At 42.1% G+C, this 18,895-nt stretch overlaps 1 protein-coding gene across 1 annotated transcript; it reads right to left on the bottom strand.

Moving 5' to 3' along the window:
• Positions 1-1,734: 1,734 nt before the first annotated feature.
• On the bottom strand, positions 1,735-18,498 carry LOC146627119 (very long chain fatty acid elongase 6-like). The gene is made up of 4 exons (XM_085361057.1): positions 18,300-18,498; positions 11,651-11,782; positions 5,781-5,932; positions 1,735-3,848 (listed from the first exon to the last, which is right to left on the bottom strand). The coding sequence occupies exons 1-4, from the start codon at positions 18,395-18,397 to the stop codon at positions 3,418-3,420; spliced, it is 813 nt and encodes a 270-aa protein (XP_085217183.1). The 5' UTR covers positions 18,398-18,498; the 3' UTR covers positions 1,735-3,417.
• Positions 18,499-18,895: the final 397 nt, after the last annotated feature.

Below are 18,895 nucleotides of genomic sequence, written 5' to 3'. Positions count from 1 at the left end.
TCAAGGAATTCACCTTATATATGATAAAATTAGAAATGTGTTTTAGCCTTAAATATTTTCTATTTCACATCTTCTGTATATCTCTTTAAATCTTTGTTTAGTTGTTTTCCCACAGCTGTTGCAGACACCTCAACTGTTTATGGCACTTTCTGGGATTTTATTTGCGACCAATAAAGTGATGGGAGGCATTGTCGCATGTACACAAACCTTTTTTAAAAATTCTCTCACGGTCGCTGAGTTGCCACATTCAGGCCTGAATAACAGAGTAATGGGAGACTGCCATCTATACGGCACTTTTTCAGACCCGTGACCTTCAAAGGGCTTCACGCTACAACCTTTCACACACATAATTGTCACACCCTGAGGTCAAGGTCACTGAGAACTCATCACCATCTCAGAAATGCATTTTACATTAAGCTGTGTATGCTTGAGTTTGGCTCTCGTCTACGATTAAGACTCAACAATCTTGCAAAAGATTGCTTTTAAATTTCAAGAGCTGCTGTTTAGTTAAATAAAAGCAATTAAATATGTTTATAATGTATGTGCCAATAAAAAGAAAATAAAAGACAATCAGACTGAAGTCCTGGCTTTATCACACATGCCTGTCAGAGGCTTGAATATGTGCTTTATATTTTTTAAGATAATCTTAATAAAGGAAACTAAATCAAACAGCTGATGTTTGTGGCGAGTTTGTCTGTCTTCTATTTAAACAGATATTCTTCTCCACAGTGAAAATATTTCACCCCTGAAACAACAAACAGAGAAACTTTTATTATAACGTTTCGACACGAAGCCCCTTTTCCAGTAGAAACCACAGGGAGTAAAAATCAGTAGGAAACATAAAGCACAGACAACAAAACAAAGTAAAGCACGACAGAAAACAAACAGAAGCATGTTTGGCACACCAAGTTCAAGTTTTAACAGCGTTACAATGTGTCAGATTTTAAAAAGCAGGCAGTTTCAAACAGTGTTCAGTGCTCTTTATATTGAATCACATAAAAACAACTACGACTGGTTGATGCTGAAACAATAAGTGCATCTGAAAACGGTGCTTTTATCAGAACTACGTCGTTTCTCACAGAAGGTGCGTCAGCGTGACAAACTGTAATCCACAAAGTCCTGAACAATCGGAATTCAACTACAGACACAAACACAAAATCAGCTCCGTCACGCCAAGTCAAAAGTCTCCACACAGGTTTTAAACCACAGCGCTCAGCACACACGTTTCCAACCAGGGCGAGCAGCTTCTGTGGCGAGCACAGGCCCGTTAAACAGGACGTGGTTTGAGAATGTGCTGCACAACTTTAAACACGAACACCGTCGCAGTTCACCCTCCGAAGCGGTGTAAGCGCGAGCGTGGATGGAGCAAACTGAACTCAACCCGCTTCCTAATGTGACACCTGCCAAGTAAACCTCACACCTGCTGGAAAACGTAAAGAAAACACATCCCTCTCATCTAAAAACAGACACCAGCGCCCTGTGGCCTCCTCTTCAGCAGGTCATAAAGAGCAGCAGCACCACAGTCAGCAGCAATCGCCACATAAATTTGGTCCTCGTCATCTGCCGTATGTTTGGTATCAGTTTGTTCAAATAATTTAAAGCACAAAAGGAAAATAAATAACCAAAACCAACATGAGCACAGGGCAAAGTCACAAAGGATGGATCAAAATAAAGCTTTTTCTTCTAACTAAACAGGAATCAAGTGTCGGCAACAAGGCAAACGTAGTGGTCGGACCTCGTAGGAGTTGCAAGATACAAAAACCTCTCCTGTTACGTCACATTATGTTCAGTTTATCCTTTTTGTTTGTCTGCTAAACACTTCACACGAGACACTCTGGTTTAGCTCCTGCTGCTCAATCAGAGAATCAGTTCAAACAGTTTTCAGATGCTTTTTATCGCTTTTAATAAATGTGCACCATAGAAGTGGAATGTTTTTGTTAAACCTCTGAGTTAAAGCTACAGGTCTGCATCTCCATCACATCTACACGTCTCCTTTTTAAATCCATCGCACAGCTGCACAGAAGAAAAGGTTCGGGAAACTGCGTCCCAACAGTGAATCGTTCCCGTCATCTCTTATTAAAAACGTTAAAAAACATATACTGTACAGCGCGTAAACATGTGAAAACAACCCAAACGACAGGGACAGGAGGACGTCTGGTTTAACGCACTTCCTGTCAGTTGTTTGAGCTGGAACGGCTTTCATCTGAGGAACGCGTTCCTCACTCAGGCCTTGTCTTACAGAGTGTACGCGTGGTGAAAGCGGCTATAAATATTGGCTATGTTAGAGGAAAGCTGGGTTGCATGAGGTACTTATTAGTGGTCAGTGCATAACCTGCAGTAAAGGGTGAAGCAAAGCAACGCAGCGCTGTGGACGGCATTAGCAGCAACACTAAATTTAACCTCTGTGTTCGTTTTATAAGAATATGGTCACTTTACTGTTGTGCTCTCAGACTCAGAAACTTCACCTGGATTCAAACCAACACCTTAAAAAAAACAAACAGAAAAAACAACCTAAGCTAACAAGTTGAGGCAGGTATAAGCCAGCGAGGTCAACTGAGAGGAGCAGACAGAGAAGGCTTTCTTTTTAGATGAAGGTAAAGAGGTGACAGCATTTTAAAAAAATTACACCGAACTGAACTTGCATTGCTTTTCTTCCTGCACGTTTACGTGCATGAAAACATTCCTCTGCCATTTAGTGCATTAGTCTTCACTCCCTGTTACCTGCTAACCTGCACAGGTGGACACAGGTGTTACAGTTTCTGCACCTGCAGGCGCCACGTGATGCTCATTTTTACGGCATCAGATTAGTACCTGCCCCCGGTGTCACTTTTAAAGGGCTAGTTCAACATTTGGTGCAGATTGTTTATCCTAGTCGAGCATAAAGACAGTGAGCAGGCGGTGTGTAAACGCTTTAACAGGATCCCGTCTGTAAAAGATGTTTGTTAGAGCTGGAGTCAAGAATCTGTTGCTTTTATGTTTTTGTTAATTTGCAGGTTAAACAGAAAGATGCAGAGTTTAAATAAGTCAGTTTTCCAGGGAAAGGAAAGTCTGCTTCCAGCCTTTATGCTAAGCTAACTAGAGCTAAACAAACCATTTCCTCACTCAATTAAAGTAAAATTAATTACATATAAATCAATGACTTCTTTAAAAACACAGGAACAAGTGTCAGTTGCCTCTGACAGTATTTGGCCCTCATATGGCTGTTTTTAGATAAAGGAGTTTAAGTAAACAAGGCAATCGTTTAAATGATGACAGCGCTATTTTTAGTCAAACACAGTTACGGAAATGCCCCTCAATCTCCTCGCTTTCATCGTGAGATCACATTAAAATGCTCCAAATCATCCTCCTCTCTGAGCTGCAGTCAGAAGAGGAGGATGTTCAGAGCCTTTAATACGACCCCGAGCACAGGGAGGCGCGCTACTCTTTCTTGGACCCTTTGTCCCTGGGGGAGCCTTTGAGGTAGGTGTTGTAGAAGAAGTAGGCAAAAAGGATCAAGTAGCTGAGGTACAAGAGAGAGCCCCAAACGATGTTGTCCTGGTGAGACGGACAGCGCAACTCGTGCATCCAGTGGTACACGAGGCCCTGCACGGCCAGGCCCATCACCATCTGCAGGATCTGCAAGGCCGTGATGACCATGGCGAAGGGACGCGGCACCTGCAGGCCGGCCGCTCGGGCGGTGTAGTACGTGTACATGACAGAGTGAACCATGTAGTTCATAGTCATGAACCAGCCGCCGCCCGCCAGCTGATCCTTGTAGGTGTACCAGGAGTAAAGCAGCACGGTGATGTGGTGGTACCAGTGCAGAAAGATGAGGCGCTGTTTCCGCAGGACGATGAACACGGTGTCTCCTGAGAGAGGCGGCAGAGAGGAAATCGTTTAAATAAAACCGCACCCGAGCACCAAACCTCAACCCCTCAGCAACTGAGTCATGATTAATAACACCAGATGTACTTTAGTTATCACAAAAGATGGAAAATTGCTGTGTGAGAGCAGGAAAAATATTTTTTAAAAACCTACAGAAAAAGTGAAATACCTGACAGGACCTGACTGTGTATCAAGTTTAACGCAGCTCCAATAAAGCCTGACTTCACTTACAGTGTTTGAAGGGGGGGGTGTACTAAATTTTATGATGGCCTTACAGGTACAGGAGGAGCACAGAAACTTTCAACAAGGCAGCACAAGCAGTTAGCTTACAGCTTCGTGAACATCCATCACAGATTTGTGGGTTTATGTTTGATCTTTCAGGTGGATTTAACAAATAAAAGGGTTTAGCTTACACAGACAAACCTCCTCACAAAGCTTACTTTGATAAGTACAAATACAGATTCTGGTGAATCCCATGAAGTTGTTATAAAACAGAACAACCTGTATTTCTAATTTAAAGCTCATTTGAGTCTCTATAAAGAGTCCTTATCCTGCAGTAGGAAGAAGACGTATCCTTCCTGTCTGCAGCAGAGGAAACATTGCTTGTACATTATCAGCTGTGCGCTAATGGACTTTTCTTGCCAGCTCAGCATCTGCCTCCATTTCAGCTCTTAAGGGAATCACCTCCTGATGGATTTACTGCACAGTGGCGCACACTTTAATCTACACTGAGCAAATAATTTCATTCTTAAAGTAGCTGAGCAAGAAAAAACATCCAGTTTGAATTTAGATCCTTTTGGAACAAAGACTGAAAAACATCCAACACATTTACACTTTTACACGTTTTCAGTGCGTACAAGTCTTGCACCAACCCTCATTTCTTAACATTCTGCGAGGAAGGCAGGTGAAACGTGCAAACATACATGGAAATAGAAAGGTTTGCACAACTATAACAATAACTTATCTGGTACGATCCATGACCGATGACTGCCACTGTATGTGTGTTGTTGTTGTTTTTTTAAATTCAGGTAAACTTTTACTTTAGTGGCAGCGTGTTTGGGATCATCTTTTATTGAAAGAAGCAGCTGCTGCCGATCAGATGTGTTGCAGGCAGTACTGCATGGTGGGTGAAGCTCTGACTTAATATTCTTGTGTTCACAGTTACATTAATTTTGAAAAAAAATCCACACCACTCACTGAAATGCAGCTCTAAACCATGACAGAGCCTCCACCGTGCTTTACAGATGGCTGTAGACACTCATGTCATCGCTCCATCAGACCTGTTCTCACTGATCTTTTTTACTGCACATCATGCTGAAAAAATTGCCAAGTTTTCAGCTAACAGCTCTTTGGGAATCAAATTGTTGTTGCAAATAAACTGTTACCTTTGCATTTTGCACAGATTCACCTAATTAAATGGGAACAAACTACGTGGTTTTGCACGGTTAGTAGTAACAACGTGTCAAGAAACAAAATAAGGTTCATCCCTTGAGTTATATGCATTTATATTTAAATGATTCATAGGTCAGTGTTAAGGACAGAACCAAAGAAAAGCTTTGAGAGACCTTCAGAAAGTACTGATTAAGACCTTTTTAAAAAAAAAACATTACAAGAAAGTCTGGCTCCTTAGAAGCAAAATACAAAGAGATGAGGGGTGGATCAAGACTTTTGCACAGCACTTTATGCCTCATCATGGTTTTAGCTAATGCTAACACCCCCACCCTTAATATGATTAAAACAGTTTTTTCTGAGTTGCGTGGAGCTCCTATAGTGTAAACAGGTCCTGCTTCACCTTAATCCAATAACAAAGAAATAAGGAATCTACAGCTGGTGGTCTTTGAATAGGTTAGATTTCAGTATGTGCTTCATTCATGTGAGTAATATTCTGACATTTATGAGATCAGATGAAGTCTCACCCAGCTCGGGGGCCTTGCTGAGGGCAAAGGCGTAGGCCCAGAACTTGGTGAGGGGAGAGCTGTAGAAGCTGTTGTCACACACCGACTGTTTGAAGCCGTCGTTTGTGAGGACGTGCAGCATGTAAGCTCCGGTCCTGACCGCTCCTACGATGCTGCAGAGGAAACACAACAAGGACATATTAGCCAACAGCTAGGATCACAGAGGCTCAGCCACTTCTTTTAGTAAATTATGTTGCTCTACTGGTTTCATATTTGTCACCACTTTCCTAGAACAGAGTCTGTTTTCTCATCCTTATAGTAAAAACAGGGATGGTCTCAACTGGCAGCCCTGATGTGTTAAAGTGTAATCATTCTGCCATGCCTCCTGTGGACAAATGAAGCATTGAAAGCAGCATTTTTATAATCCATCTTACTGTTTGTCATAAAATAATAATAAAAAAAAAAAAGAAACCATAACTGAGCTGCAGAGATCACTGCTACAGTGCAGCCATAAAGGCTTGATGTCAAAAGGTTTATTGACATTACACTGATGGCAAAGAGCAACTTGCACAATGGTGCAACACTGATGTGGAGATTTCATAGGTAATCTCAGTCAGACCATCTTAAACACACCTCAGAGACTCCCTGTGCTTTTATCTGATGTTCCAACAATTGCAAACCGGATCGCAGTCAACAGGGAGCCAGCCTGTGTCATTTTCTCTGATGACTGATCGTCGTATCGGCCTTCGATCTGACACAAATCAAATGCAGGTCAAACAGGACCAAACTGTGAGTTTGATGGGGATTATGCTCAATCCTTTTCAGAGTATCAGACATAAAACGATGGTGTATGTAGCGTATGGATGCCTGTTTATAACTATAGCACTCTGCTACTCTTACAGTCCTTTTAAACTAAGCCACAGTCGCTCATTCAAAAAGCACTTTTAAACTCTTTTTGCCCAAAGACTCTTCAATATATCAGTTGGAGAAGCCTTCAACTAGTAAATGAACTGCCCTGTTTCCATGCAACTGTAATAGTAACTATATGATGAATGAATAAATAGCAGTGAAAAAAACCCTGATTCTAAATCTGAAAACCTTGTGCGGCCCACTGCACATTAGCCTAAGAGGAAGTACTTTCTTTTTTTGTTCCATCATGAATATATTTTGAGCGCTTGGCAACTGGCTTGTTGAGGTTAAGTCTCCATAAACAGCTTTACCTCCACCTAATTGCATCGGAAATATTTCATCAGTAGTTAAATTAGTCAGAAAATAAGGGTTAAGGTCTAAGTTTTAAGCTCTTGTGCTTCTGCTGGCAGCCCAGCTATAGTAGCCTCATAGCTCATTAGCGATAGTTTAGTGCTAAACTGTCAGCTAAAGCTGGGGGTTTACATGTGGATTGCACTGATATCTGTTAATTAGCACCAAGACTAATAAAACACTAGAATTTAATTAATCAAAACTAAAGCATAAATGTATATTTGTCACATATTTGGGTTAAAAATGCTACAAGAGGCCTTAACACAGGCATGAGGTCCAGCTTTATGACTCTCACTTAGCTGCTACCTGTCTGCGTCAGCACCCACCCGCCACTCAAAGCTACCCCACCCCTAATTACATGAGGTTAAAGCAGTCACTCCCTCTCTTAACCAGTAAACCATCTCATCATGTCCATTTCTGTCAGGTTGTTTACTTTAACACGAGACATTCACGGTAAGCCCAAATGACAGCAAAGCAACAAAGCGTGCACGATGTTGTGTCATCATTCTGGCACACGTCTCCGAGGTTAAAAAAATATATACCAGTAATAAAAAACAAACTTATCCTTTAAAGGACAACAGAGTTAACAGGGTGGATGTAGTAAAAAGCAAAAACTACCTACACTAACACCGTCGCGTCCTGTGTGCGGACAGCTAAGGCTGAAAGGAGCAGGATATACCCACAGCACTGGGATTAAGATTAAAGTCCTGCACACCTGCCACGTGGATCCTTGCAGGCTCTGGTGGGTTTGACAAACTCAGCTTAAGGCCTTTAAGTGACAGCAGCAGGATTTTAGTTTTTATAAAAACAGCACGCTTCTCTGGGGGAATACCACAGTCTAGATCTTCATAAACAAATCAGTAAATTAGATTGATAGTTGGTAACTGAAGGAGTAGATAAACAGAAACCTGTTTGGAGTTTGGCTGATGTCCTGCTCTAGATAATCTTCTCAGGTATTCTACTGCAGATGCTTTTTTTAAAGATTGCTTTGTAGAAGCCCCGATCTCCTTCAGCGTGTCAAAATGGAGATCTTTCAACTTGATTCAAGAAGATAAAGCAGCAGGGACATAAACTCCCACTACCTATAGGTGAAAAATGCCAAAAATCTGGCTCTTATCAACAGCAAGGATCCTGAGGTTGCTCTCTGCTCAGATTTGAGGTTTGTGGTGAAACTGCAACTCGAGTGGAATGTCCTATTTTGAAAATGCAGCTGCTCTGGAATCTGCCTGGAATCTCAGAGAAGATGATCTCAAACAGGAGATTGGCAAAAATGTAAACCAGTTTTTTAGGTCAGCCCCAAGAAGTTTTAGATTCCACCCCCCAGATACCATGTGCAGATGGACATCAGGGCCCTGTTTCAGGAAGCCGGTTTGGAAAACTCAGAGTGAAAAACGACACTCACGGTTGAGTAACCCCGAACTGTCCAACTCGGAATATTCGGTTTCAGAAAGGCTGATAACAATTAGTTCAATCAACGCGGAGTTGCTTTAACCCCAAGTGAAGCGCGCGGACGAGGATACATAAAGCCCTGATAAGCGGAGCACAGATTAAGCGAGTCACCATGGAGACGGAGGGAAAGAAGGCGCGGTCAATGTATTTCACAGCGCTTGAGGCCGAAATTCTGATGGCAGCATATGCCGATAACGTGCAAATTCCGCGGAAAAAAGTAACACAGCCACAGCTGCAAAAGCATGCATGGCAAAACATAGCCGACAGAGTCAATGCGTGAGTGTTAATTTAAACATTGATCGAGGGATTTCCACCCATTTAACACGTTATTTTATCATATGTTATTTTATTTGTTATTTTATACATTTTATTTTGTGATGTGATGTGAGCGCAGGTGCAACCCAACAGGCCCCAAACGTGCCTTGCAGCAAGTAAAAATGAAATATAAAAATATAGTCCAAACAGGTAAGGTGTAATTGTATTATGAGCCATAGTGCTTGGTCTGTTTGTCCCATGTAAATCAATTGCAGTTAGAGGCTACATTAATTTTCTTTCTGTAAGCACTTATTGAAATTATCTGAGCACATTACAAGTACATATTTGCTTACTCTGTATGCTCAAATGTGGCCCGTTATAGCCAACAGAAAAAAAGCGGAGGCCCGAAAAACAGGTGGGGGTCCTCCACCACCACCACTCACAGAGGCTGAGCAGTTGGCCCTCAGCCAAAACAGTGGGCGCCCTGTGGCCGAAGGCATCTCTGCGGGGACATCCTCTGAGGCAATAACCCCGCAAGACACAAGTGCCTACATAAGGGGTAAATTCAAAATAATACATGATGTGCATACATCCTTTCTTCACAGTCACCTTTGCAGTGCGACACATTCATTTGATAAACTCTTTACCATAATGAATTATTTTGTAGTGAAGTTATTTTCCGACTGATTTTGCCTTCCCTCAGTCTTGGTTGTCTTTGAGAGCATAATGACAATGAAGTGTAAGGTGATTGGTATGTTTGTTAATTGCCATTTGGTCCCTTGTAAGTTATAAGTGACCTGTATAAACCTCATATTCTATCAGTTGATGGTGATGGTGTACTGCATCTGGTGCAGCCTCCTGTTGAGCCAGACCAACATGCAGTTGTGAGTAATACTCCACAGATTATATGAGTTTACAGTAGAACAGCAATGTTGTTTATTTCTTTACTACAGGAAAATAATGAAGAAACATTGACAGCTGTTACAGAGGAGGAAGCAACAGAGACACTTTATGAGGTTTACATCTTTTAATACTTTGTGTACAGGAAACACAGGTGACCAATAAAGCCAGTTGAACAAAAAATCTGTTTATTCTTCTTTCAACATGTTGAGGTGATGGGTCAAAAGAAATGATTGTGACATATGGTGTCTCTGACTGCTCTTCCATCTTGTATGTCCGTGGGAGGGTCAGGATGTTCATGGTTTGGATCACTGCTGTTTGGTTCAGAAGGACAGTGTTCTCCTCTAATTGTGGCAATGTTGTGAAGAATCACACATGCCACAATAATGTCACATGCCCTTTCTGGGGTGACCCTGAGTCTTTGCAGGCACTGGAACCGGGCCTTAAGCATTCCGATAGTCATTTCAATTCTGGCTCTTGTCCTGCAATTAGCCAGATTATATCGCTGCTGTGGGCCCGGTTCAGGGTCAGGGTAAGGGGTAAGCAAATAGGGTAAACATGGATACCCCCTATCACCAAGCAAGTAGCCAGTGAACTCTCCTAAGACAGAAGGATACACTTCAGTTCAAATGTCCCTGAAGCAATTGGTCTTTATATATTTTAAAGTATTCTCAACTCACCATGTCCAAATTTTGTGCTCAGTGTACATTCACGGAATATTTGTGAGTCATGGACAGAGCCTGGCCACTTGGCTTCCACATTTGTCATAATGTTGGCAGCATCATATATGATCTTCACAGTGCAGAGAACACAAATTAGCATCCATTACTATGATGAAATAATTTGTTAGTTTGACATGCTACAGGGAACTATGTACCTGTACATTGATGCTGTGGAAAGACTTCCTGTTCACATAGTCTCCTTCATTTACTGAAGGAGCAATGATTGGAATGTGAGTGCCATCTATACAGCCAATCACGCCTGGGAACCCTGAAAATAAATGTGCAATTTAAGTAGTAGTCCAAGTATCACCACATCATAAATTAAGTTTTGTTCATCCTGATACCTGCAATTTTGTGGCATCCCTCTTTGATAAATCTTGTGGGTCTATGACCGGGGAACACCACAAACGAGTACAGGAGACGTTTCAGTGCAACTGTAACATTCCTGACTGCCCGACAGACGGTAGCCTTGGAAACGTGCTCAGCGTCACCAATATTATACAGAAAGCTCCCGTTTGCAAGAAACCGAAGTGCAATACAAATAATATGTACAGAACTGAGAGAATGTCCGCGATGTGTCACATGCGTAATATATGGCCTGAGGATGTTATCCAAATAAATTATAGATTGTGCTGAGAAACGGTAACGTTCGCACAGAAAATCATCAGGAAATGATAAAATGTCCAAACGCGCTCTGATCACTCTCTCCCGGCGGAGAGCTCTGCGGAGAATTTGGGCTTCACGATCTACTGGCTCTTCAAGGAAGTGGCACGCCATGTCCGACACTTCCTACTGTCAGGTTTCCGACAAAGGGGCGGAGACAGTCAGGGTTAGTTGTAGTAAACCTGCTAGGGGGCAGGTTAGCTTCACGGAGTGTGTCGTCATAGTGACTCACTCAGGCTGCAGCTGAACTCGCTTTGTGAAACCGAAAACCCAGAGTTTTCGTTAACTCAGGGTATACTTACTCAGTTTTTCCACTAAACCGGCTTCCTGAAATAGGGCCCAGGACTCTTAGTGAGTGAAATGTCTATAGTGTTCTTGAAGTACTGCTTTAAATCTTGCATTGAACCTTGAGGTGACAGCTGTTATCAGACTGGTTGTGGCTTCTCAAACACTCAGAACACGTTCCTTCTTTGACTATCCCTCTTTCAGTTCACGTTCCTGTTTACCCAGAAAGGAAAAGGACCTTCAGAGAAAAAATACCAAACAACTTTTCTCTGAAACACTCGACTCTAAATGTTTGCTTGACTGAGCGTTAAGGTCACGTCAGCCGTCTCAGCTGCATCGACCTTGAGAGTCACTCACCTGAAAATGGCCAGACTGAGTGACCACAACACCAGCGGGCGACGCAGGTTCAGTCTTTGCCTTTCCCTCATGAAGTGCTGCCCTCCAAATACGATCGCAGCGTACAGGCCAGAGAATATAAAAGACTTGGTCCTGCAGAGAAGCACACACACAGTGATGCTTATTATTACTCATCCTCACTGTAACACCAATACTGATAATACTGTTACATGCACTAATTACAGCAGAGAGACAGTAACGGGGAAAAAAAAGCTCCCCTCAGACACAAAACACTAGATTGAGAATGTACTGGATCAAATTATGTAGTTGTTGCAATTAATATTTAATACTTAATTTCAGGGAAACGAATGTATGAAAATTTGGTTGTCGTCACTGTAAAAAGAAAATACGTAGTCTTGTAATTCTAGTCAGAGCATAATAGGAAAACCATTTTGGTCCTCAGCAGGTTCTATAATTATTAAATACAAGCGCAGGTCTGCAGGCATTCGTCCATGCACAGCTCTCTGCATATCAGTCAGGAGGAGATCTGGACTTTGACGGGACCATTGCAGCACCTTGTTTCTCTTCTTTTCGGCCATTCAGTTGCAGATTTGCTTCTGTGCTTGGGATCATTGTCCTGTCAGGTGATCCGATTTAGCTTTAGCTGTCAAACAGATGGCCTCACATTTGAATCTAGAATACTTTGGTATACGAAGGAGTTCACGGTCGACTCAGTGACTGACAGTAAGTATGAGGTGTTTGCGCTGATATGCTAAGTTTGGTTTTGTGCATCGCAGCCAGACGTCTCCACTCCGGTCTCATCTGTCCAAAGGAGATTTTTAAAGAAGTCTTTTGGTTTTCCCAGATGCAGCTTTGCAAACCTAAGCTGTGCTGCCATGTTCTTTTTAGAGACAAGAAATCTTCACCTGGCCTGTTTGGAACGGTTGTTCCAAACAGGGACTGGCTCAGTCTTATTCTAATTGTCATTATCGTTAACATGCTGAGGCATGTACAGCTCTTGGGTTTTTTGCAGTTTCTCTGAGCATTGCATGGTCTGACCTTGGGATGAATTTGCTGAATGTTAACTCGAGAAACAGCTTTATAACCGTTCCTAGTCTGACGTGCAGCAGCAGTTGCTTCGCGGTGCATTAACACAGTGCATTTAAATAACAGCACCTGGCTGCTACTACACTTACCCTCTTAATCCCTGTAGGAAAAATATACATAAAATCTTCTCAAAATAGGGTGTACTTGTCTTTAGCCACAACCTCACGTCCCTGAGCCCAAATCTGTGGGAAACACTGATGTTACTTAACACAAAACGCCGGCCTAAAAGCTCCAGCATCACACAGATCTTTGACCTCTATCAGCTTTACAATAAAGAGGAAGTACCTCACTTCCCCTGACAAACAGCTCTATTAAACACTAAATCACCTCCTGAGACTTTGAAACAGGAGACAACTACACAGACACAGCACTCTTACATAAAGACATTACACAATTAGTGTGACTGAACCAGACAACTGCAATTAAAGACAAATACGAGCTGATATCAACTCTGTGGTCACTCCAGAGTCATGTGACAAGTCGAAACATCAGGCTATGAATTACTACATGTCAGCCCTCCTGACACCAGCCAACTCAATTATTATACTCATAGTAGAGGATTAAGAGATTAGCTCCTGACACACAGACCACTCAGACTGCCAGCTATGGGCAATAAGGCCGTTTCCACTGGGCACCACTGCGCCTGATGTTTCAACAACAGCACACAGCAGGAAAGAAAAAGTCGATTTTTGGCTGAGCAGAAACAGCCGAGGAGAATACTAAACCCTGGAAACAGAGACTGCATGTGCACTGACACCGTATATTTTTAATTTCACATTAACCTGCTTCTCATATGTTATTAAAAGCTGTTTTTATTTAAGTAGGGAGGGTATGCGTGAGGCTGAGGGTATTTGGGAATAAAGCAGATGACTAATCCAGATTGGCAACATACATAATACACAGGATGAGTAGATACTACTGCTGCTGCTGCTTGACCCAGTTAGTGGTTATAGTGGATTCTGATAGCTGGTCCCAGTTTGCCCCTGTGGGAGAGGAAAAACCAGCAAAAAGCTAAAGCTGTTCCCGCTGCACAGATCTGAACCTCCGAGCATACCAAGAGTTCTTCACCAAGCTAATAACACATAATCTTAGACAAGATGCATATCTGTTTGTTCCCTGTATACCGAGATGAAATTCAGTAACTGAATAATCATCTAATCAATCAATTTGTCTTCCAGACTCAGTGGTCCAAACTTAAAACAACCAAGAAATCTCAGATTAATAACAGAAAGAAAGCGTATTATCCTACAGAGAGACTTGTGCACCCAGCGAGGAGCACGTGGTAAGCTTACAATAATTTTGATTTCAGAGGCATTAATCCTGAGATTACCTGAGTCAGCTTTAAAAGCACAGAGTCCTTCAGCTACAAACATTTCACTCAAACATCCAAATCTCAGTAATAATCTCAGGTCTATAACTTTTTGGACAATGACACACTTTTAATGTAGCTGTCCCTCTGGACACCAACACAATCAATTAAACAAAATGTGACTAAATTGTAAACCTTGAGCTTTACTTCAATGGGTTTTAAGGACCTCAAAAGCTGCAGGTTGAGGGGATCTCCCCTTTTTTTAATGTGTTTATAAACCTCTCTGCATTTAATCATTAGTTATTATTAATCTCTGGCTCACCACAGCCTGGTTTTGCTGTTTTTCAGTTTTCTTCCTGTTAAAAGGGATTTTCCCTTCCCTCTGTCACCAAGTGCTTACTCAAAGGAGGACAGTTGGGGGTTTTCTCTGTTTTCTCTGACTTTAACTGACAATAAAAAAGTACCTTGAGGCAACTGGTGTTGAAACAGACTCGTCATTATTGGGGTCTGATTGGAATTAGAAAAGGTCAGCTATGACAAAATGAATCAGAATTGTTCATCCAAACTCTTATCAATACTTCAGTGCTCGTACTCGGGAGCTGTGCCAAACTCACACCAGTGAGCATATAAACGCTCCAGGTTTTATCTCCCTGCACAGGGTGAGACACACGCGAGCTATCAGAGCCACAATCACCTGGCCAAGTGTTTTGTCTCCAGGAGTCAGTAAGCTAGTGGGTTTTTTCAGCAGCATTCCTTCCCGGTCTCCTTTAATAATTTGTGTCTCTGTGCAAGCGTCCCTCAGGAATTGTCTAAATGATCTGAGTCACATGTCTCTATCTTTATCATTTCTTTTTATCAGTTACTGACATGCTTTTCTGACAGTTCGACAGAGCACATACAAATGCTGTCAGACTCATGGGGGTGGAACATTTTGCACACCTGAGAAACTTTTTCCTGCTCTGTTTTTTTAGTATGAATCTGTTTTAATACAAAGTCCACTCCTAATAGATAGCTAATCGTAGGTGGCCTGATTTACAGTCAGCTACTGCTACAAGGTTAATTAATAAAGAACAATACACAGATTACGGATCATCTAGATAAGGAGCTACAACTTTAATTTAAACGTCTTTGTGACTGAAAAGAAGACATGGTATCGACACTGAGTTATCAGCACACGCAAACTCCTTTTAGCATTAATTAGCAGGCATCTGTGTCTGTGCCTGACAACCATATGGTTCAAGGAAAATGTGCACTTTGTCACAGACTGTGTTCCTAATTTTTTATGCACAGCATTTCTAGACACAGCTCACAGGCTTCAGGTTCAGAAGTCTCGTCTCTGCTTTTTGCAGACATTGTGGTTCTGTTAGTTTCATCGAGTTACAACCTCCAGCGCGCTCTGAGGGAGGTTTGCTGCCAAGCTGGAGGGAACTGGGATGAGAATTAGAACCTTCAAATCTAAGGCCACAGTTCTGAGCTGGAAAAGGGTGGACTTCCCACTTCTGGTTGGGAAGTTTAGATATTCCAGGGTCTTTTTACAAGTGAGGTAGGGTGCGACAGGAGATTAAACAGGTCTGTAGTGGGAAAGAGAGAGCTCTGCATCTCAGCAGTGGCTGAAAGAATGAGACTACAGAAACCAAAAGCAGAAATAAGCTTTGTGCTGGGCTCTTTGACGGATAGAGTGAGATAAAGTAAGAAGCTCAGTTCTTTGAAACGAAATAGAGCTGCTACTCCTCAACATTGGCAGGGGCCAGCTAAAGTGGCTCAACATCTCACTAAGATGCCTCCTTGGTGTTTCAGGCATGCCAGACTGAGGAGATATCGGTGTAGACGTAGGACACACAAGATTATGTCTCTCAGCTGGCTTGGTAGTTTGGGAATGCCTGAGTGTCCCACCAAAAGAGCTGGAGTAGGTGAGCGGGGAGAGATAGGTCTGGGTATCTCCCCGTCTACTGTGCAAACAGGCAGCACAAAATAGATGTCTGGTAAGAAGATGCAATTATCTTACTCTTAATTATTACATACAGGCAAGCTGAAATAGTTACTTCAACAAATGAAGCTTAAAAAAAATCTTTATTAAAAAAAATAAAATCTCCCTCCTCACCCCTGCAGGGGGGTGTCTTCAATCTAAAGCAATGAGTGTTGCACTTTGGTGTGCTCCACACAGCCCCTTTGACTTTGACACGCTGGATACGCAGAGCTGCAGCTGGGTAATGGCCTAAAAAATTAGATACCTCAAGTCAAATTTTGTCAAATACAAAAGAAAAATCACCAGAACCATAATTAAATATATTTTATTTTTTTTTTTTTACCATTTTTTCCTAATGTTTTAAGTGACTTCTCTTCATAACATGGAGAGAAAATAACAGGAAAAAGTACATAAATCTGTGCCGCTGCCCAGCAAGGCATTACACACCTTCACCTTTAACTCATGCTTACTTAAACCCCAAAATAGTTCTTAAACTTGAATCACTTCAATTAACTCAAATAGGAGAGGAAACGTCGCAGGAACTCTTACATATTTTCAACTTGATACAACGTAACGTCTGTCATTAATCTGAGCAAGGCTGGTGTTTGTAACGTACAGATGTCATTGTTTGAGTCTTACAAACTAGCCCAAAAGTGAAAACGTAAAAGTGAGGAAGGCATAATTTTTGACCTGTTACTCAATATTTGTGCCTGAAGGTGAAGACGGGCAGCCGCAGATCCAGCATGAAGTCTTTACTTTCATAGCTGTTAATAGTTGGGTTGCGGTCACGTGGTTCTGATGACGTGCGGAGGCAGCGCGATTTTTGAGTGGAGGGCGGAAGTAAACATGGAGGACACTGTGGAGAGTCAGGAGAGCAGCTATTGTGCAACTTTAGACCCCGTTTCTCGGGAGAGATATAAACAGATAGTTAAAAAATATATCGGACGTGATCCGTATTCTTTGAAAATGTCCGAATACACCACAGAAGTAAAGGATTTGCCTACTATCGAGGCTGTGGATATCACCAACTACTTGGTCCTCCAGACTTCTTACTACACTAGGCAGCAAATGAAAGCTTTCAAGAGTCTGGAGGCGTACAATTTTTTTGTCAGCGGGTGGGTCCACAACCTTGGAACAAAACGTCTCCGTGATGGATACAGTTTGGTGTTTGCAAGGGTGAGTGTTTGTTCTTATATTGCTTTATCTTAAACACGCTAACAGTTAGCGGTAGCGGCTTTAACGTCAACAAACATGCCACATCCTTAGGACTTCGTTAGAGTGACAGTTGTTTGTTTCAAGGTAAACCATTCTCAGAGGTCTAACGAGACACCTCTGAAGACTTGGGTAATTGCAAAGGAGGATGGAGAAGTGATTGCAGCTCATTGCAATTGTATGGCAGGGTTAGTAGCCTAATTAAGTAGGCTCAAATCCGGGCTCTCAGCCGTCTGTTGCATATCCAAAATCGCCTCTGCACATCGATGCTGTTCTGCCTTAAGCTTCATTCTTTTCTCTCGTTTGAGAACTGATTCCGATCTGGGTTTTCGTTCGTAGCCGAGATTGACCGTCGGAGCCCAGTCCTCCGACTCTTCGTCATCCAAAGCACTTGGGCAGCCTATAGTCCCAATCAAGTCAATATTAGACTACTAACTTAAAAGCACTAAGTAAACGAGAATTTAACGACAACCTAATGCTAATAAGTTCGTTTGCAAACATAACATTACCTCTGACGAAGTGGTCGCTGCAGACACGGGCATTGGCAGACTCTGCTCCTCCCGACTGTAAACGTAAATTTAAAATCCATTTTTTCCTACGTTTTTCGGTTAGAATTTTCCATTTTTCTCCTCTTCGTTGGGCTATTTTTGGTACCCTAAAATACCGTTTATCAGTTTCTCGGGTCGACCTACTGGAGCATCCGTAAACACAACAGGACATAGGCATTTTGCGTACTGTCTGTCTGTGATTTTGCGCTTATCTTTTTCACTTCCGACCGCCAGTCAAATTTCGCGCTTTACGTCGACGTCACGTCTACGTCAAATGAAACCTAGCTATTACATAATCAGGACTCCGTGCAGGGCTCGCCTCTTCTCCCTGAGGTGCATCCTTAACTCGAGTTTATTTGAACTAAAGCGAGGGAAAAACGATGTTCCTGAGGTTCTAAAGAGATTTCATGGGTTTTAGCCCGAACATGCAGAACATGTTACAAACGGCTTCAACAACAAACGATGGACAGAGCTGCAGTCCAGTGAATGACTTATTTACTGATATTTCACCAACTTCCTCGTTCTTACCAGTTTTCCTGCATCCATTCCATCGCTCTTCTCTCGTCGAAACGTCGCTCGAAGTCGTAAACTGTCAACGGGTAGCTGCTCGGCTCACTCTCGTTCATTTTTAAAAGTTTCTGGTTTAGTTTTGGAAGGAAGAAAAAAATGCAACAAAAGGCTGAAGAAGCAAACGAGAGGCGACAGTTTAACTGCTGCTCGGTTATCCTCCGCTTTGGGTCGTCTGAGGTGACAGCAGGATGACGGGCTGTCAAGACAATTTTTATTTAGCGCGAGAAAGCTAGCTGCAGGAACACGACGCTATTCCGGTTTAGGATTTCAAAATAAAATGCATTTTCCAAAAACTATTAACTGAAAAGTCCTAATAACTTTTCTAACCTAGACAATGGAATATATATATTATCTGTACTTTTGAGTCAGAAGTAATCAGGAAATACAATAAACATGAGTGAAGATTGTCTTACTGATTTGTATTTTAATAATTTATTTCTATGCCTGCTTCATCTACCAAGGAAGCATAGTCAACAGTGATGGCGGTGCAGATGAAGACATTAGGAGCCTGATCAACAAAGCAAGGCTTGCATTCAACACCCTGCGACCCATCT

The sequence above is a fragment of the Diplotaxodon limnothrissa genome, linkage group LG8 (assembly GCF_057381915.1).
Source record: "Diplotaxodon limnothrissa isolate DT_005_m linkage group LG8, D_limnothrissa_male_GT1.1, whole genome shotgun sequence".
Lineage (NCBI taxonomy): Eukaryota > Metazoa > Chordata > Actinopteri > Cichliformes > Cichlidae > Diplotaxodon > Diplotaxodon limnothrissa.
Note: the sequence above shows the minus strand (reverse complement) of the source record. Positions and strands in the feature narration are given on the sequence as shown.